We start from the raw sequence: 19,884 nt of genomic DNA, 5'->3' as shown, positions 1-19,884 counted from the left end.
GATTGATGGGAAAAAATGAATTTAAACGATTTCAGCATAAGGCTGCAACATAACAAAATGTGAAAAAAGTGAAGGGGTCTGAATACTTTCTGAATGCACTGTATATGTGTGCTGAGCTTTTTTGTGCCATGAACAGAATAAGATGACGTGTAGTCAGTCACCACTGTTCCTTGCTCAGGATCAAGATAATGCAGAACATTGGCATGGTGTTCGTCATGATCGGCAAACACACAGAGGCGATCGCATCGTTTGAGCACATCATGGCCGAGAAGCCAAACCTGCGCAGTGCTTTCAACCTCGCACTTTGCTACCATGCCGTGGGAAACCAGGAGCGCACACGCAACACATTCCAACGGCTCGTCAGCATCCCACTGGAGATAGATGAGGAGAAATACTCGGCACAGAGTGTGCGTCTCTCACGGGTTGGATCTTTTGGAGGGTTTTTTTTGTCATCACACTTCTAGTTCAACGCTGTTTTACCATAACTTTAACAGCTCGTCTTTTTCTTTCCTTTACATTCAGTAATCTCTCACTCCCGTTTTGCTCAATGTTTACACAGATTTCCATCAAATTGGAATTTCGCCGTCGTTTTAAATTCTATCCTTTTTGATGTGATGCACCACAAACCTGTTCAGCCCTAACGTGCTTTCTTTTTTTTGGGGTGTAATCCCCATTAACTCGTAAAACATTAATCCCATTTGTGTTCATGTGATCCCAACCCAGCTGCAGTTTCATCATTTCGGGAATGTTTGTGTAACAGGATGACTCTCAATTGAATCTGGTAATGGATGCAATCAAGAATGATCGGATGCGCCAGAGGGAGCGTGCCAGGCAAGTGTGAAGTGAAGAGTGCGATGAAGCAATTGGTTCACTTTGGCTGTCTGTCTACAGACGTCCGTCTATGATCGAGGAACAACTTAATTTCCGTTGAATGTTATATTTTGAACACTGTAGAACATGAATCGGAACACGGACCTGCAGTTTAGCAGTACCATGGCTCTGAATTTGGCTAATGATACGGAATCTCCTCCTGAGCACAAGTGCACAGAGAATGAATGAATGAATGAATGATCGTTTTAAGGCCATTTTCCCCATTAGAGCGGGGGTTAGCCTTGCGGGCCCCATGACAATCATGGTTCCCTGTTTGAGGCAATGTTTTTTATGGCCGGATGCCCTTCCTGACGCCAACCCTTAGTCGCCTCTTACGATGCGCAGGGATACGGTGTACCTATTCTAAACCGGGGTACACACCGGGAAGTTCACAAGTGCACAGAGAGAAGTGAGGTAAATTTTTACTCTGTCTGTCTGGCACTCAAACAATTGAAAATCATTCCAAACAGGAAACTGACTGTTTTACGTGCATCAAAAAGGACATAAAACAGCTGCGAATAACTAATTTGACTTGTTTTACAAGGTGGTGTAAAAGATGGTGCATCAACGACGATAAACTTCCGAAAGTTTTTTATTTTTATTTTATTATTATTTTTCTTTCCCCACATATTTTTAAAATTTATATTTTATTACAATTTAAATATATACTTCAACACTGTAGAACACAAATTGCCTTCTTGCCACTTCTAAAAACCTCCAGTTCAGCAGGACAAAATATTTCGCCATCTTGACCAATGAAATTTGCCGTTCATGCCCTCAGCATTGTGGAACATCAAGATTCAGACAAAATGGCGGCTTGTAGGAAATATAGATTGTGCTCAGAAATGCGAAGCAAGAATTTCAAAGACCCTTCCCATGTCATTTGTCGAAGGACTGCGTGAGCTCACGTGTTCTATGAGCTCTCTCGAGTGATTTATCATTAGGCTTGACTTCTGTGTACAACATGACTTGCGTGATTTGTAGTATTGTCCTGGGTGTGGGTTGTGCATTGCAGACGAGCAATGGCTGAGCGCTTCATCGTCACAGCTGCAAGGCTTATTGCACCAGCAATCGGATCATCATTGGCTGATGGCTACGACTGGTGAATGCCAAACACACCAAGCAGATTATGGAAAAAAACTACCTGGTCTCATGATTCTCACGCAATATAACAAGTCATGTGACTGTCATATAGTGACCCAGACTGTAGTCACACATCTTCCTTCCTTTCCTCACTTTCCGAAAACACCCATCTTCCACCATTACCTTTCTACTTCCCTTTTATGTGCATAATATATTGATAACCCCCTTTGCGTTCATGCAGAAATGCTGTTTTGTGCAGGTGTGTTGAGATGCTGAGAGGTTCACAATACATGGAGCTCGTCAATGACCTGGAGATCAACAAGGCTGTCGCGATCCTGAAGCACGGAGACTGTGAGCAGGTTTGTAGCACCATCAGCTGAGCGTTCCGTGCCTTAGACTGTGAATGAAACAGCAATAGCTTATTGTAATTACTTAGTGTAAGGAGTGCCATTGAGGTGTGTAACGGTGAATTTTAACACCTGACACATTAGCGGGGTTAAAAGGCCAAATGCTAAAAAAAATGCAATTACGGGCATGTTTTAAACATTTTTATGGAAACGTTTATGCAATCAACATTGAAATAGGTAACGCGTGAAATAGGTAACGCGTGAAATAGGTAACGCGTGAAATGGGTAACGTTTTTGGGGATTTGACTCCTGGTTCATGCCCCAGGGGTGGGATTTGGGGTCAAAATGGGGGGAAAACTCAATTTGGTATTGGGTCTTTCCTGGTGGACCTTTATGCCATCTTTCAACTTTTCTTTTGGTGGGAAGCAGAGGGATTTGCCATGGCGCAACATCGACTTCACTAGAGTTGTTTATTTGGTGAAAAGAAACTTGTGCAAAAAAAGAAAAGAAAACAAACCCTGAGAGTATAACAAGTGTCGGACTCAAATTTACTTCCTTCTTTATTTTTAACAATAGAGGCCTTTTGGCTTGGCGTGTTGGCGGCCTGGTGTTGGCTGAGCGGTTAGGGTGCCGGCTTGGGATCCTAGGATCTCAGTTCGAATCCCGGTCGATCGCTGAATTAATGCCAGGGGGGTTGACTCAGCCTGTCATCCTTCCGGGGTCGGCAAATTGAGCACCAGCTTGCTGGGATGAATGTGCCGGTGTGTGCCCCGGCTTAGAATAGGCACACCGTATCCCTGCGCATCACAAGAGGCGACCAAAGGGTTGGCGTCACGAAGGGCATCCGGCCATAAAAAAAACAAAAAAACATTGCCTCAAAAAGGGAACCATGATGATTGTCATGGGGCCCGCAAGGCTAACCTCCACCCTAGCATGGAAACGGCTTTAAAAAGGGAATTTTTTTAGAGGCCTTGCTGTTGTCACACATTCTAGTACAAGATAATTGTTTTTGGTATTTTATTTAACGTTGATTAGTTTGATTGACATAACACCAATTGTGTTGTATTTGGTACTGTCAAAAAGATTCGTCCATAAAATGATGTTGATTACAAAAAATATATCCATGGCTACCATTTCATTGACTTTCAAACACAAAAATAGAAATTCCACAAGCTGAAACATTAAAAATATGTTTTAAGTACAAACCAGACATAGTAGTGTAATGGTGAGAGCATTTACTATGAGTCTGGCAGGTCGGTGGTTTGAACTCCGGTCGAGTCATTCCGAAGACTTAAAAAATAGGGCCACGAGTCCTGGAGCTCACCTGGATCGGGAGCAACAGTCCATGACGTCATAAAATATTGAAATTTTGTGCATGGGCAGAATCTGGTCACGTGATTGGTTGAATAGAAGCGATTGCTGATTGCAACGATACATGTTTACAGGTTATGGTGTTGGCCAAGTGCATGGCTGTGCTGATGATTCAATGGCCCATGTAGGTTAGGGCAGGAATTTTAGCATTTTAGGCCTCATTTCAACCTGTTGATGAGCGCAGATTTTGATGTGGTCAATACACCTTCGTTAGGCATAAGATATGAAGGTTGCGGCCAAGTTGTATCAAAATTGTGTTTAGTTCAAGCGATAATGACAGAAGTGTTTACAGATTCACTGACTGACTGCTCGATCACATAAGCTCACTGGACCAAAGCGCAGGTGAGCTAAAAATGGTCCCTGCTGGTTTCTTGCGTGGCGCTCAGTGTTTACTAGGATAGACAACGGACAAAACAACCATTTTGCAGGCTTTGATGGGCCTAATGGGCTTCTGTGTTTAAGTTCCTTTTGAGGGAAGTCATTATTAATTATTATTATTATTAATTATTTATCATTAGGCTTCCAAGCTGTGAGGTGGGAAGCCATTTGTTCTTGTTAGGATTATTATCTTACTATAATTCACCAAATGTCCATCCGTCCGTTCGAAGGTACCGCAAAAACGGCTCAACCGATCGCAACGATATTTTGGGTGGGTATTCCTGGGACCCCTGGGAGTAAAATAGGCTATATTGTTTTTCCAATTTTTCCAAGTTTTCCAATTTTCCAGTTTTTCCAAACACGATGGAATAATATTTACCGATATGAACAGTGATGTGGCTTTTGTTGAAATTCTACAAATACTGTTTATTCTAAGTACCAGGAGAGAGTAGATCGACTCCTGACGAACTCTTCCTGTATAAACGTGCAGCTCCGAAGTAACACGGCAGCGTGTGCAAAGCGACTGAGAAACAGGTGTAGCGGCCGCTTCCGTGTTTCAGATTCGGCACGCACTCTTCACACATAAACGTGCGACTGAGAAAGACGTGCACTCTTCTTCCGTTTTGCATAATTCAATCTTTTTTCAAAAGGGGCGCCATGTATTGTTTAGATTTTGATGATTTGCGTGTGATATGATTCAACGGATGTTTATATGAATCGTTTAAAATAACCTTCTGATATTTTGCCTTTTCATTTGGGCCTCCCAATTGAAGCCCCGCCCGTAGGGCGGGTACCGTTGCTAGTTATTATTATAGTTACTCCAATTTATGTGAAACGACTTTTGAAAAAAACTTTGTTGGATATGCCAATCTGTGCATGTTTATAACACACCCTTGGAAGTTGATCCTAATGGAATATTATTTTGAATTTCGTCTTGTATTTCCAGCCATCTTGAATTTTCGGACTGCAAGGAATTTGACAGCAGTGTTCGCCATTCTAGTTTTTATTATTATTATTATTATTTTTATTATTTTTATTATTATTGTTATTATTATTATTATTATTATTATTATGAAAGGATGTTCTGCCAGGAGGGTTACGCTGGTTTCACTTCTCGTCCAGGCAGTGGAGATCTTGAAGTCTATCGAGAAGAAGGACACACGAGTAAAGAGTGTGGCAGCTACAAATCTTTCCTTCTTTTACTTCCTGGTACGAGTAAGCACGTGAGAGCAAGGCTGAGGCTGATAATTTTCCAGCCAGGATTAATAACCACAAAATGTAAAAGTTTGTCATCATGCATTTGCATTTAGCGTAACGACCTGTCATCGGCGGAGCGATATGCAGACACAGCTATGAACACCGATCGGTACAACCCAATGGCGCTCGTAAACAAGGGGAGCTGCGTGATGGTCGGCGGGGATGCTGTACGTGCCGCAGAATTTTTCGGCGAGGCTCTGCGTAACGACTCGAGCTGCACCAACGCTCTCTACAACCTGGGTCTGTCTGAGGAGGATGCAACAATTCTTTGTTGACCGTGCTTTTCCTTTAACTTTGATGAATCGATTATTTTTTTTCTGAAAAGTAGCTCACTGCTGCAAAAAGCTATCAGTAAATAAAATGAACTTGCTACAATATTGCAAACCTACTAAGAAAAGTCCTGTTGCTACTAGTACCCGACTGCAAAGCCGCAATTAGCCGGCGAAGCCAAAGCCTCTTGCCACTATTTTACCCATCACTATGGCATCAGTAGGTTAGGTAGTTGGTAGTAGGTAGTTGGTAGTAGGTACCGTACCTAGTTCAAAATGACACCATTTGCATTCTGGATGAGATTAAAATTTATAAAATTTCCTTCTTGATTAATTCGGTGAATTCCGTCTCAACTTCGGATATTTCCGGCCGTGAAAAACTATCCCCTACGGCCGCGAGATTTCTAAAAAAAATAATTCTTCGTCAATTTTAGAATATTTGACGCTGTTTTCACCCTCCGAAATGTGGTAAAAAGCTTTTTTGAAATATGCTTTCAAATGCTCGAATCTCATTGGTTCCGGTGTTTGGTGACGATTTTCGTTGAAGATAACCAGGCCCGTGTGGGCCGAGGTTGGTCTTAAAGTATTTTAATTACAAATTAGAGGTGCATAAGATTGTGAATCAAAAAAAGACGGGTGAAACAAACTCCTATTGAACACTTTTTCGCATTTTTTTATGCATACTTCCGCATCCGCAAGATGGCGGCCTCCATTGAGCGATTTGGTGCGTCAAAGCTTCGAAATTCTCAAAGGATTCAGCAAAATCTGGCTTTTCAACATAATACGTATGCGTTCATTCACAACACCGGCTTCGCCAGCTACTAGTTGGTTGCTACTTGCCAATACTGCATGTCATGAGGTCACCTCTCTATACTCGACCCACACACGGAGTTTGTAACTTGATTGCAAAATGACCATGCCAAGCAAGAATGTCATGATTTATCTTGGAGGTCGATATAAATCTGATGCGAATCTCATCAGATCTTCGATTTGTCTTTACCAAATGGTTCTAGACCCTTGCAGCATTCAGGATGCTGCTCCCACTGTTGATAGCAATTTGTTCTGTGAATGGGGGAGAAATACGTAACGGTCTGCACATTATGTATGTGCATGGAGAATGGTGGGGGAGGGCTGAGGAGAAGTGAAAGTAAAATTAATTAAGGGAAATAAAAAGCCGAAATGAAGTATCGGGGGAAGGGGGGAGGAATTGATATAAATGAGAAAGGGGGACAGATATTCCACCATTATTAGGTCATCTCATCTCGATTCTCGAAAAATGAACTTGTAAGATGGGTCATGATGTCCGGATGTCTGGTCGTCCGTTAACTTTTTGCTATTTTTGCAACTCCTCCCTTGTCACCTGGCTGATTGTTCTGAAAGCTGACACATGTATACAAGACAGTAGCCCCCACACAATCGCTTGGGCTTCGATTTTTCATCATGGGGGGTTGGGGGGGGGGGGTGAACTTCTACGAGTGATTTCCTTTTATGAGTGGAAACAGCAGGTAGTCCTTGATGTCGTCCATTCCTATGATTTGTTCCTTCAAGCTGTGGTTAGGGTTGACCATTTTGCTGATCACTCCACCCTGTGTATAACGATACATCATTGTTGTGAAACGACAACAGCTGCTGTTGAATCCTTTTTGTCAGACCTGGACATCATAAGCCACTAAAGGTGGGCGCGATTCGGAAAATTTTAAGTCCGCTTACCGCTTATCCGCTCCGCCAGCCCGTGTAGTCCGATTCGCTTATCCGCTTCAGCGGCCGAAAATCTTAGTCCGCTTACCGGTTATCCGCTTATCCGCTTCGATTCGATTTTTAAAAAGCACTTCGACGTTTTTAAAGCGATTTTTGACGTTTCTAAAGGGAATTTAATGCTTTTTAAGCCTAAATAGCCATTTCTAACTACTACAAAGACAAACAAAGCTTTTAAGATCAAAAATATACATTTTTATTTAAATAAAATTTATTCAAAATTTATTGAAATAAAGTTTTCCACTCGACTCTACTCTACTCTACAGTTAATTTAAATATAATTTTAATATATGCAAGTTACATTAAAGAAAAATCAATTTGCCCGTCCTTTCTTTGACAAGAGAGTCTACTAGTCAACAGACTAGCAGTCTGTTGACTAGTCCTCGTCTTCCTCCTCCACCTCGTGGGCCTTCTTGAGGATTTGGAGGTTGCCCTTCATGAAGATGAGGGCCTCGAAGTTCGGTGCAGCCAGGGCCGACCTCTTAGGCCTGAGGATGTCCGACCCGTAGCTGAACACGCGCTCGACCGAGGCAGAGCTCGGGAGCGGCGTGTTATGCCTGAGAAATAGAGTTACCCAAGCATCACGGAACTCGAGCGGGAAGAGATTGGGCGAGAGCCGAGTTGTTAGGGTTTCACTTATTATTCACTTAAATAAATATTCACAATTCTAGAGTAACGGCTCAGGCTAACAGCTGATTTGGCGAATCGCGATGCGCTTTAATTTTTCGGTAGTCCGCTTACGCTTATCCGCTTCGGTTTCCGGGGGTTGTTCCGATTCGCTTATCCGCTTCGAAAACGTTAGTCCGCTGCAGCGGATAAGCGGATAAGCGGACTTTCGAAGCGGACCGCCCACCTTTGTAAGCCACTCGTCAGCTGCTCGGAAAATGATGCTTAACTCCCGCAAGTGACACGCACTCACACCGTCTCTCCTCACTGATCAGCACTCAAACTATCCAATCCACTTCTCTGGGCAGCTGCTGGGAGAGGTGCAGTCCCAGGATCTCCTTAACCTCACCCTTTCCTATAACCTTTCATGGGAGGATCATGTCACCAAAAGCTAGTCGCCACCCAGGTATTCTCCGTAGAGTTAAGGCATTCCTGAGCTGTGACGAACTCGTCACGGTGTACAAGGATTTCATATGGAGCTCCATGGAGTCTGGCTTCCCACTCTGGGGCTGGTACTTCTGCTTCCCACTCTCGGGCTGGTGCTTCTGCTTCCCACCTTGCCTATCTTGAGGTGGTCAAAATGAAGCCTTCTGCACCATTGGAATTTCAAGACAGGAGATGGATTCCCAAAGACCGCCACTCTCCCAACGGCGGCAAGTTGGTGGGCTCGATTCCACACAAGCTTCCATCTGACCTTTCTCCTCACGCCCTCTCCTACCATTACCCTCCGCAAGCCACACCAGGAGGTCATGTGTTCTTCTAGAAACTTGCTCACCTTCCCAAAATCCAGATTTGTTCATCTGCATTCATTCGATCCCTTGTTATCCTGATTGTGCAATTGTCTCCCTGTTCCCATTGTCTCATCTTCCTCACTTAAGTCTTTCAAACATGCTGTCCATCATTACGTCATGTGCTCTCCCCCACACATCCACAATATCTTCTATACACGTTGACACTTTCCCATTTCGTCATTTTCCAGGCCATTGTTACTCGTTTTCTTATTCCTCCTTTTCTTCTTGTGTATATCCACCTCCCTTCCCTCCTCCCACCCCCAATACCGTTTGGTAGTTGTGGACCTACTGCCCCTTGTTGTCTAGCTCCTCCCACAGACAGGGTGATTCATCAATGTGTGTGCCGTTCCTCAGATGGACGTTAAGTGGGTGTCCTGTCTGACGACGTTAGTTGGTAGATGTTAAAGATCCCACGGTGTCCTTCCCAAAGAGTCGATGAGCCATCGCCGGCACCATGACCAAAAAGTCCAAAACTCTTGCCCTAACCTCACGTTCCCCCTGTCCCAAGAGAAGAAAGTGCAATAGGGGTCAATCCCCAAAGGGAAGTCGCTACACCCCTTAGTAGGACATGGGATTAGTCGACATCATCCTCCCTGAGTGTAGATTCTTGTATTTTAAGAGTAAACCTAGATACAGGAGAAGAGAAATATGGAAATAAGTGTTTATCTTCTTTGTTGAATAGGACTCATTCACAAGAAACAAGGAAACTTTCAGGATGCGTTGCAGTGTTTTCTGAAGCTGAATGCGATTCTTCGTAATGACACACAGGTCATGTATCAGCTTGCCAGCACGTATCCTGCACATCATCAGCTTTTCCCTTCCCATTTCACTGATGCTGTGGGTGCCTGTAATTGTGTTTAAACATCCGCGTCTACCGATAGTGTTCAGGGGACGCGTCCTTTGAGTTTGGTTACAAACATCCATATACCTCTATAAATGCTGGTGTCGTGATTGTGTGTGAACGGGGTAACCGTCGTAACCACAGCACGTATAACGAAAGAGGCAAAAAGTTCATCAAAACCCTGACAAACTTTTTGCCATCCTTCGATTTTGTTTTAGGTGGGAAGCGTGGGATTTACGATGGAGTGTCAAGTTACCTTTTTGTCTGTTTGGTTCACCAATAGATCTTGAGCAGTCTTGCTAGCTAGTGACTATTATGTGGACTTTGGGTTGAAGGCTCGAGTAAAAAAGGGGGAATTGCAGACCAAGGGTTGAGGACTTTAAGAAGAAAAGGCGAGTGAAGGACAGAGAATTGTAGTGGGGGTAGAGGGGCAGAGTTTGGGAAAGGGTGTTGAGGCTTTGCGGTATGGAGGGAGCTTGTGGACTTGGGATTTGGGACGGGGAGTTGAGGATTTGAAGAAGAAAGGGGGAGATGGCAGAGAGTTGGGGCAGAGGGTAAAGAGCTGGGAGAAGGGGGTCTGAGGACTTGGGGGTGGGGAGGGGGGGAGGGGTGGGGGTTTGAGGACTTCAAGACCAATTGGGTTGAGGACGTCACATTTTATATTACGTGGAATTTCCGCGGGTTCCTGCCATTATGCTGTCAAGTGACATTCCTAGCAAACTCCATAAATATTCCACACTCAATTGGGGACAAATTCCCTTCCAAGAGCCCAGTGTAACCAGGTTATCTGTGCTAGTTTAACATAAATTTACAAAGATAATTTACCAGAATTTTCTCTGACAAAGCTTTTTTTTTTCGTGTGAAACATTTACTTAATTTCATACAAAACAAGTGTTGGGTGAACCTGTGATTTAACCGGATATTATACACAGTATTTGAACATTTACATAACTTGGAAGGAATTTGTTGAAAACGGTGGCCCCAAGGTGTATTCTAACCTGTTGACCTTGACCTGAGCTATCAGGCTAGAGGCTCTGGGAGAGGGAGCTCACGCAATCACCTGGCTTGTGCAGCTCCTGGGGATCACGCCGTCTGACCCCCACGTCCTCGCATGGCTTGGAGAAATGTACGACAGGGATGGTGACAAATCACAGGCTCTGCACCATTTCTTTGAGGTACACTACCCAACTACAAGCAGCACCCTTGAACTGCTCACAACTTGCTAACTCGTGTATCCAAATGCCAACGTGAATGTTCTCCAGCCTAAATCATGGAAGCGACCATCGTACCTGTTATAGACTGTGGGCCATTTATCTTAATCAGGATGCGAAAGCTGCTTGTGGTATCTGTGACTCATAGGTAAAGCATACCTAGTTCGTCGTTCATGCTCGAGTGCACTAAGGTAATTTACTACCGACAGTCCTGGCCAAAAATATTGGCACCCTTGCACTTTTTTCAAAGAAGTCACAAATTTCTCGAAAAATAAGTTGAAATTGACAAAAGTATTTGGTCTCCACAATGCTTTATTTCACTGTTAATATTACAGAACCTTTGTTTTTGATTCAGAACTTAATACATCCTTTTAAATCAGAAAATAAAAAGAAATGGCATTGACAAAATTATTGACTCCCCAGACTTAATATTTGGGAGCACAGACTTTGGACAAAATAACTACAGTCAAGCACTTCCTATAGCCATGAATGCGCTTATGCACCTCTCTACCGGCAGTTCGTCCCACTCTTCTTGTGCAAACTGCTCCAGGTCTTGAACCATTCCTGGATGCTTTTTGAAGTGTGTTTGGGGTCATTGTTCTGCTGCAAGACCCATGACCTGTGATGGAGACCCAGCTCTCTGACACTGAGTTGAACATTTCGCTCCAAAATGCCTTGGTAATCTCCTGATTTAATGATGCCATGCACACATTCAACGTACTCAGTGTCCGAAGCAGCACAGCAACCCTAAAACATCACTGAACCTCCTCCATGTTTGACTGTAGGGAAGGTGTTCCTTTCTTTGAAATTCATTTGTTCTTCATTTTGTTTTCCGTAAACATAGAGGTGATGTGCTTCACTAAAAAGCTCTAATTTGGTCTTGCCTGTCCACTGGACATTTCCCAGAAGGATTTTGGCTTGTTCAGGTGTGTTTTGGCACACTCTAGTCGTGCTTTCTCAGCAGTGGGGTCCTCCTGGGTCTCCTACCATAGAATCCCCTTTCATTGAGTTGGCGACGGATTGTGTGAGTTGAAACTGTCGTACCTTGTGTCTTAAGGCCAGCTTGAATCTGTTTGGCAGTTGATGGAGGTGCTTTCTCCACCATTCGAACAATCCTTCACTGCAATCTTCGATCAAGTTTTCTCTTGCGGCCACGTCCAGGGAGGTTGGCTGCAGTGCTATAGACCTTAAACTTTGTGATAACATTGCATACGGTGGACACAGGAACATCAAGGTCTCTGGAGATGGACTTGTAGCCTTGAGATTGTCCATGCTTGGCTACAATCTTGTGTCTGACCTCTTCAGACAATTCTCTGGTTTTCTTTCTTTTCTCCATGCTCATTGCGGTGCACACGGTGACAAAAAACAGCAGAATGACTCCTTTTCTGTATTCAAACTGGTTGAATGAGTGATTTTTATATTGCAGGCACTTGTAACTCCCCACAGGTGAGTTCAATTCCAAAGTAAAGGAGAATCACCTGCTTGAAATCTAATTATTTTGAACAACTTCTAAAAGGTGCCAATAATATTGTCCAGGCCATTTTAGGATTTCTGTCTTGAATAAGCTAAGATTTAGTCATTCTTTCAGCTTTTTCGTTTTGTTCCACTGCAAACCAAAGAAATACACATGTGGATACCAAAATATATTTTAATTTAAACAATTTTCTAGAAGAAATGGTGCATTATTTTTAAAAAGTGCAAGGTTGACAATATTTTTGGCCACGACTGTAGATATGTACAAGTCTCAGGAAGGAGTGGTGATATTGTACCGTACAGTCTGGCCACATCTGGAATATCATGTACAGTTTTGGTGAGCCTATTGTAGGAAACATCTCAAGAGGGCGTCTGGGAAGGTTTCAGGGATACATGGGATTAATTATGAACTAAGTATAAAAAGGATGGGGCTCTTTTACATTCCATAAGGGAATATTACTTGGATACCTGAGTTTTTCGTATATTATGGGGATTGATGGAGTATTCTTTTTTTGAGAAGGTGATGAGGAATGAGACTCAGGGGTACAACTGGAAGCTAAAGAGAAGATGAGATTTAATCGAGTGGAGACAGGGATTGCCATCTGCCGTAACGTGAATAAGTACAGTGGTTCGTTTAAAAAAGTAATTAATTAAACACCAAGTGGTAGAGGCAATGCAAGGATAGACATAACCACGACAGGTACAGACAGTTTGTGCATATGTGTCTTTCGCATGGGTGCCTTCTCCACACATGACTTACCTTCTTCCAATTTATTCCCCACAAGTGCTGTTCCACGTACAACCTTTATGTTCCCCTTCAATTCCATGCCCCCTCTCTCCACCAAAGTGTGTGTATTCCTACATGATTGTTGGGTCTTTTGGTGCACTTGTCATCAGTAACATGTCGTGTTGGGATTAAGTGCATGGGTTCCATTGTTGTCATCAGTAACATGTCGTGTTGGGATTAAGTGCATGGGTTCCATTGTCACATCTCGCCCCCTTGTCTGACCATACAGTCGTACCGATACTTTCCGGCACATATGCCAGTGATTGAGTGGCTTGGAGCAAGCTACATCAACTGCCAGTTTTATGAGGAAGCCATTCAGTACTTCGAGCGTGCAGCTTTCATACAGTAAGTAGACCCGTCAATGTGACATGGGGGAGGGAGGGCTGGTTAGAGCGGAATAATACACACACACACACACACACACACACACACACACACACACACACACACACACACACACACACACACACACACACACACACACACACACGCACTTCAACATGGTTCAACCTTTAGCAATGCAAACACCGAGGATAGTTTCTCTTGAGACCCCGGAACCAAACAAACAATATACAGTCACGTGAAAAAGTAAGTACACCCCATGTAAAGTTTTGACTTTTTCAACATATTTCACTATACAGCTATTTGATCTTCATTTCAACAATATTGATAGATAAAGGTGATATAATACAACGAATATCATGAAACATTTACATTTTGTAGTCCATTGTATAATTTAAATAAACGTAAATGCAAATTTCATATGTGGAAAAAGTAAGTACACCCCGACATTTATCACCACTTCAAATACCTAAAATTAGAATCAGGTGCACCAGCTCAGGGGCAAATGATTAGAACATCGTTAGAGAGGACCTTGGAGGAACCTGTCTTATTTAAACCTCAGACATTTAGTTTGGTTTGCTCTTTGTTGTTGAAGTGTGCGGCGTCACCATGCCTAGATCAAAATAGCTCTTTGATGCCTTCAGAAAGAAGGTTATAGATGCCTACGAGTCTGGGAAGGGATTTAAAAAGATCTCCAAACAATTCGAAATCAATCATTCGACTGTCCGGAAGATCATCTACAAGTGGAGAAGATTCCAAACAACTGCCAACTTGTTCAGGCCAGGCCGCCCCAGCAAGTTCAGCCCGAGAGCAGACCGCAAGATGCTGAAAGAAGTCTCTAAGAACCCCAGAATGTCATCACGGGACCTACAGGTAGCTCTTGCCACTGTTGATGTCAAAGTGCACGAGTCTACCATTAGAAAGAGGCTGCACAAAATCGATCTACATGGGAGGTGTGCCAGGAGGAAACCTTTGCTGTCCAGAAAGAACATCAGCGCAAGACTAAAGTTTGCCAATGAACACCTAGGCAAAGACCAGCACTTCTGGAACAATGTGCTCTGGACAGATGAGTCAAAGGTAGAACTATTTGGCCACAGTACCAGAAGACATGTTTGGCAAAAACCAAAGACAGCATTTGACCACAAGAACCTGATACCAACTGTAAAGCATGGTGGTGGAAATATTATGGTTTGGGGCAGCTTTGCTGCATCAGGGCCTGGGCAGCTCACCATCATAGAATCCACTATGAATTCTTCATTGTACCAGAGGGTGCTTGAGGATAATGTAAGGCCATCTGTCGGAAAGTTGAAGCTCAACCGAAGGTGGACCTTGCAACATGACAATGACCCTAAATATACCAGTAAATCCACCAAGGAATGGCTGAAAAGAAAGAAATGGAGGGTTCTGGAATGGCCAAGTCAAAGCCCGGATCTAAAATCCATCGAGATGTTGTGGGGGGATTTGAAACGAGCTGTGCATGCAAGAAACCCCTCAAACATCGCACAGCTGAAAGAATTCTGCATGGAGGAGTGGGCAAAATTTCTCCCAGTCGATGTCAGAGACTGGTAGACAGTTATAAGAAACGCCTACTTGAGGTTGTTTCTGGCAAAGGGGGCAATACCACCTATTAGAGCCAAGGGTGTACTTACTTTTTCCACATGTGAAATTTGCATTGATGTTTATTTAAATTATACAATGGACTCCAAAATGTAAATGTTTCATGATATTTGTTATATTATATCACCTTTATCTTTCAATATTGTTGAAATGAAGATAAAATAGCTGTATTTTGAAATATGTTGAAAAAGTCAAAAACTTTACATGGGGTGTACTTACTTTTTTACGTGATTGTATTTGTAACAACATTCACAGCTCCGATAGCCTCCCACTCCCCCCTCCCTAACTCCTCATCCCAACCTGATTAACAGTAAATATAATTATTTTAAACACCCTGCACATTCAAAAGCCCCAGATATGTCCCAGTCGGTGTTCAGAAGCATCTAATCCAGATAAACAGTCAATTCACTGGCTGCGATCCGTCGATGGTTTCCACTCGGGCCTTGCACTAGGGAAACAGAACAGGTACCACGTGGCTGGGAGTCTGCAGTATCAGCCGCTTCTCGTTCGGTAAGCTGAGATAGTTATTCAAGTCCTTTGTTGTGGAGAGGCACACCCCTTTCCCTGAGGTATTTTTCCAAGTATTTTTGGCTTATTTCAGAAGCTTTGTGAGCCATTTTAAGTAACAATACTACTGTCCGACACACACAGTATCTATATAATAATAGCGTAAGGACTCGACTTTGTTATCCCTTTTACGCCGCACCCAGTGACCCGATGCCCACGGCACTAATGGATTTACGATCAACGAACCGCGCTCTTTGTTTATCACGTACAGCCATACTCGAAAAATCTGAATTAGCCGACGTTGGGGCCCAAAAGCATCCGATTAACTGCCGATACGACGCCATCTTACGACGCCATCGTATTGGCGTCTGCTGGGCGAAGGCGAAGCAAGCCGTCCGCTGATTGGACAGGCGAAGGCGAAAGCAAGCCGTCCACTGAGTGGACAATCCAGAGCATGTATTTGTGCCGGTGTCGGCGATCGTTGTTCATATACGCACTCTTCATTCTCATCTTTCTTCCTAAGTCTTACTCGGACAAGCAAATCCCCTATGCCATCCATAATGGTACACTCTATCCATACACCACATCCTCCCTTCCGTGGATGTTCCACGCGCCATCGTATTGGCGTCGGCTGGGTTAAGGCGAAGCAAGCCGTCCGCTGATTGGATAGGCAAAGGCGAAAGCAAGCCGTCCACTGAGTGGACAATCCAGAGCAAGCATTTGTGCCGGTGTCGTCGATCGCGGTGTACTACACCACATCCTCCCTTCCGTGGATGTTCCACGGGTTTCGGCTTGTACTTTATGATTCCTTCAATGCCAACGTTTCCCCAGTTTTCTGCCCAAGCATGCCGAGCATTCTGCTGTGGAATGTCATTTTGAAATTGCCGTATTGTTGAAGAGGGGGTATAGAGTGCCATGCTCAAATGAGGGTGGAGGCCTGAGGGGGTAGAGTGCCATGCTCAAATGAGGGGGGGAGGGCTGAGGGGGTAGAGTGCCATGATCAAATGAGGGGGGAGGGCTGAGGGGGTAGAGTGCCATGTTCAAATGATGGGGGAGGGCTGAGGGGTAGAGTGCCATGATCAAATGAGGGGGGGAGGGCTGAGGTGGTAGAGTGCCATGATCAAATGAGAGGGGGGAGGGCTGAGGGGTAGAGTGCCATGATCAAATGAGGAGGGAGGGCTGAGGGGTAGAGTGCCATGATCAAATGAGGGGGAGGGCTAAGGGGGTAGAGTGCCATGATCAAATGAGAGGGGGGAGGGCTGAGGGGGTAGAGTGCCATGCTCTGAGGGGATAAAGTGACACCTTGAATGTGGTTTTAAAAACATGTCTTTCCCCCTGTGCAGGCCACACCAAGTTAAGTGGTATCTAATGATCGCCAGCAGCCATCGGCGTAGTGGTAAGTCTTGTAGTTCTTTTGTTATGTCTCCCACTCCCTTTGTTTTGATTTGAATAAGAGTTCCGTCCGCAGGTGTGCATAGATTTTTTTGATTTTTTTTTAAAGATCTGAGGTTGTGCCATTGATGAAGTGCTGCCCATAGGTGTAAGCTCTTGTAAGGGAAATGTAAGCCAGCTCTTCATGCCCCGGTTGTTTCCGCACTGCTGTGTCCTTAGGTAATTATCATGCAGCTCTACAAATGTACCGGTTTATCGACACCAAGTTTCCCGACAACGTGGAGTGTGAGTGTAAAATCTGTCCCTGCTCCCAGCACACAACTCACTTCTGGTATCTTGATTTATAAAAATTTCATTCTCTACTTGGAAGATTATACCTTCAGCTCTTTGTCAATGTGTAATTTTGTTGTTTCATCATTATATTTTTAACTTCCTTCTTTTATTTCCTCTTCATCATCAAAAGCCTTGTAGCAATTGAGAATGTATTTATATATGATTGATAGCTGTAGGTCTGGGGTTGTTTGGCTGTTCTAAAATGAACCATAATGATCCCGCGGACCTTCTTTTAGTTTTAATGGTGTAATCTCAATCCATGCTGTACTCTCTCTTGATTGGCTGCCAAGGTCTGCGTTTACTTGTGCGACTGTGCAAGGATTTGGGCCTGCCTGAGGTCCAGCAATACTCAAACAAGCTCAAGAATGCTGAACGAGCACTCGAGCTCAGACAGGTCAGACTCTGTGGTCTGTCTTGCTTTTACTCTGGTGCTTCCTTGTCTATGCGTCGTGCTTTTACTCTGGTGCTTCCTTGTCTATGCGTCGCGCTTTTACTCTGGTGCTTCCTTGTCTATGCGTCGTGCTTTTACTCTGGTGCTTCCTTGTCTATGCGTCTTGCTTTTACTCTGGTGCTTCCTTGTCTATGCGTCGCGCTTTTACTCTGGTGCTTCCTTGTCTATGCATCGAGCTTTTACTCTGGTACTTTCTTGTCTATGCATCGTGCTTTTACTCTGGTGCTTCCTTGTCTATGTGTCTTGCTTTTACTCTGGTGCTTCCTTGTCTGTGCATCGTGCTTTTACTCTGGTGCTTCCTTGTCTATGTGTCTTGTTTTTACTCTGGTGCTTCCTTGTCTTTGTGTCTTGCTTTTACTCTGGTGCTTCCTTGTCTGTGCGTCGTGCTTTTGCTCTGGTGCTTCCTTGTCTGTGCATCGTGCTTTTACTCTGGTGCTTCCTTGTCTATGTGTCTTGTTTTTACTCTGGTGCTTCCTTGTCTTTGTGTCTTGCTTTTACTCTGGTGCTTCCTTGTCTATGCATCGTGCTTTTACTCTGGTGCTTCCTTGTCTATGCGTCGCGCTTTTACTCTGGTGCTTCCTTGTCTATGCGTCGTGCTTTTACTCTGGTGCTTCCTTGTCTATGCGTCGCGCTTTTACTCTGGTGCATCCTTGTCTATGCCTTGCGCTTTTACTCTGGTACTTTCTTGTCTATGTGTTGCACTTTTATTCTGGTGCTTCCTTGTCTATGCGTCGTGCTTTTACTCTGGTGCTTCCTTGTCTATGCATCGCGCTTTTACTCTGGTGCTTCCTTGTCTATCTTCAGTCTTCATTTTCTCATGTAATCCCACTTATCATTTTTTTTAAACACCATTTCCTCGTTCACTGCATTTTCAGTTATCAATCTTTCTGAACTCCACCCACTCCCACCCACACCCTGCATTGTTTCTAGAAGGAAGTAACGTTAAGGATGGGGAGTGGACGCAGAACTACAGAAAGCGGTGCAAACGGTGGTACAAATCATTTCCTGGCACTCCCTTTTCTTCCTTGTATTAGCAATTCTGCCTGTCCTTCTGCACCTATCAGTCTATTTATCCTTCTCTCTCTCACATTCCTCTTCCACTGATTTCTTCCAAGGTGGCAGTGTGCAGAACGACCGGTCACCAGCTTTGCAGGAAGAACCTCCTCAAAACCGTTTTAATATGACAGTCGGTAAGATGATTGCCCCACAGAGGGGACATCACCTCCCTTGATGTAAACATATTTCGACCATTTTGTTTATCACGATCCTCAATATCTTTGATTAAGTAATGGAAGAATTATTTAAAAGGAGTTGTTAACGACAACTGTTGAGAGGAGAAAAATCTTCGACATCTGAACAGGACTCAAAGTTTCTTCGAGGCAGATTTAGCTATTTGTGCAATGTGTGGATTCCAGGATAAATTTGATGTTAGGGTAATACCTAGTAGGTTTATTGAATCACAAGGTGTAATTGTGGAGCTTTTAAAGGAGATTGGGGAGTTGAGAGGAGTTTTAGAGAGAGAAATGGGAAGAAATTGGGTTTTTGAAACATTAAACTTCACCTGACTACATTTTCCTCACTGGGAAATCTTGTCCAAATCTGAATTTAAAGAGGTGGCTCTGATCAAACGAGATGTAGATCGAGTGAGGGAAGATAGGGCAGATGGGAAAAACATGGTGGAATGTAATGTCGAGTCATCAGCATTCGAGTGCATTTGGTTATTTGTGGGAGAAAGAAGGTCATTGATAAAAAGTAGGAAGAGTGTTGGAGACAGGACGGAACCCTTAGGAACACTGATGTTAATAGGGAAGGAGGGAGATGTTGAACCATCAACAATTACAGAGATAGAGCGGTCGAAAAGAAAGCTCGACATGAGAGAGAGAGCAGAGTGAAGGAGGAAAGCCAAAAGAGGGAAGCTTGGATATCAGACCCTGATGCCAAACTCTGTCAAAGGTTTTTGAGATATCAAGGCCTACAACAAGGGATTACCTAAAGTATCTCAGAGAAGCGGCCCATACATTTGTAATGTAGGAAAGGATATCACCGGTAGATCTTCCTTTGCGGAAGCCATATTGATGGTCAGATAGAAGATTGTGAGATTCAAGATGCTTGAGGAAATGGGAATTGAGAAGGCGTTCAAAGA

At 43.8% G+C, this 19,884-nt stretch overlaps 1 protein-coding gene across 9 annotated transcripts in view; it reads left to right on the top strand.

Moving 5' to 3' along the window:
- The window catches only part of IFT88 (intraflagellar transport 88), a 52,040-nt gene that overhangs the window by 29,930 nt on the left and 2,226 nt on the right, over positions 1-19,884 (top strand). For 5 of the 9 annotated variants that reach the window (XM_078778630.1, XM_078778629.1, XM_078778628.1 and 2 more), the window contains 14 exons: positions 179-407; positions 761-831; positions 1,886-1,972; positions 2,213-2,312; positions 5,172-5,258; positions 5,360-5,546; positions 9,470-9,578; positions 10,653-10,803; positions 13,329-13,444; positions 16,909-16,961; positions 17,177-17,242; positions 17,581-17,684; positions 18,672-18,732; positions 18,845-18,931. In XM_078778630.1, coding sequence (XP_078634756.1) covers positions 179-407; positions 761-831; positions 1,886-1,972; positions 2,213-2,312; positions 5,172-5,258; positions 5,360-5,546; positions 9,470-9,578; positions 10,653-10,803; positions 13,329-13,444; positions 16,909-16,961; positions 17,177-17,242; positions 17,581-17,684; positions 18,672-18,732; positions 18,845-18,931 — 1,508 coding nt within the window. The remainder of the gene's footprint in view (positions 1-178; positions 408-760; positions 832-1,885; positions 1,973-2,212; positions 2,313-5,171; positions 5,259-5,359; positions 5,547-9,469; positions 9,579-10,652; positions 10,804-13,328; positions 13,445-16,908; positions 16,962-17,176; positions 17,243-17,580; positions 17,685-18,671; positions 18,733-18,844; positions 18,932-19,884) is intronic. The other 4 variants (XM_078778632.1, XM_078778631.1, XM_078778627.1 and 1 more) reach the window with 2 other exon arrangements.

Source organism: Myxine glutinosa, chromosome 5, assembly GCF_964187855.1.
Source record: "Myxine glutinosa chromosome 5, kmMyxGlut1.1, whole genome shotgun sequence".
NCBI lineage: Eukaryota > Metazoa > Chordata > Myxini > Myxiniformes > Myxinidae > Myxine > Myxine glutinosa.
This window is presented reverse-complemented; position numbering and strand designations above follow the sequence as displayed.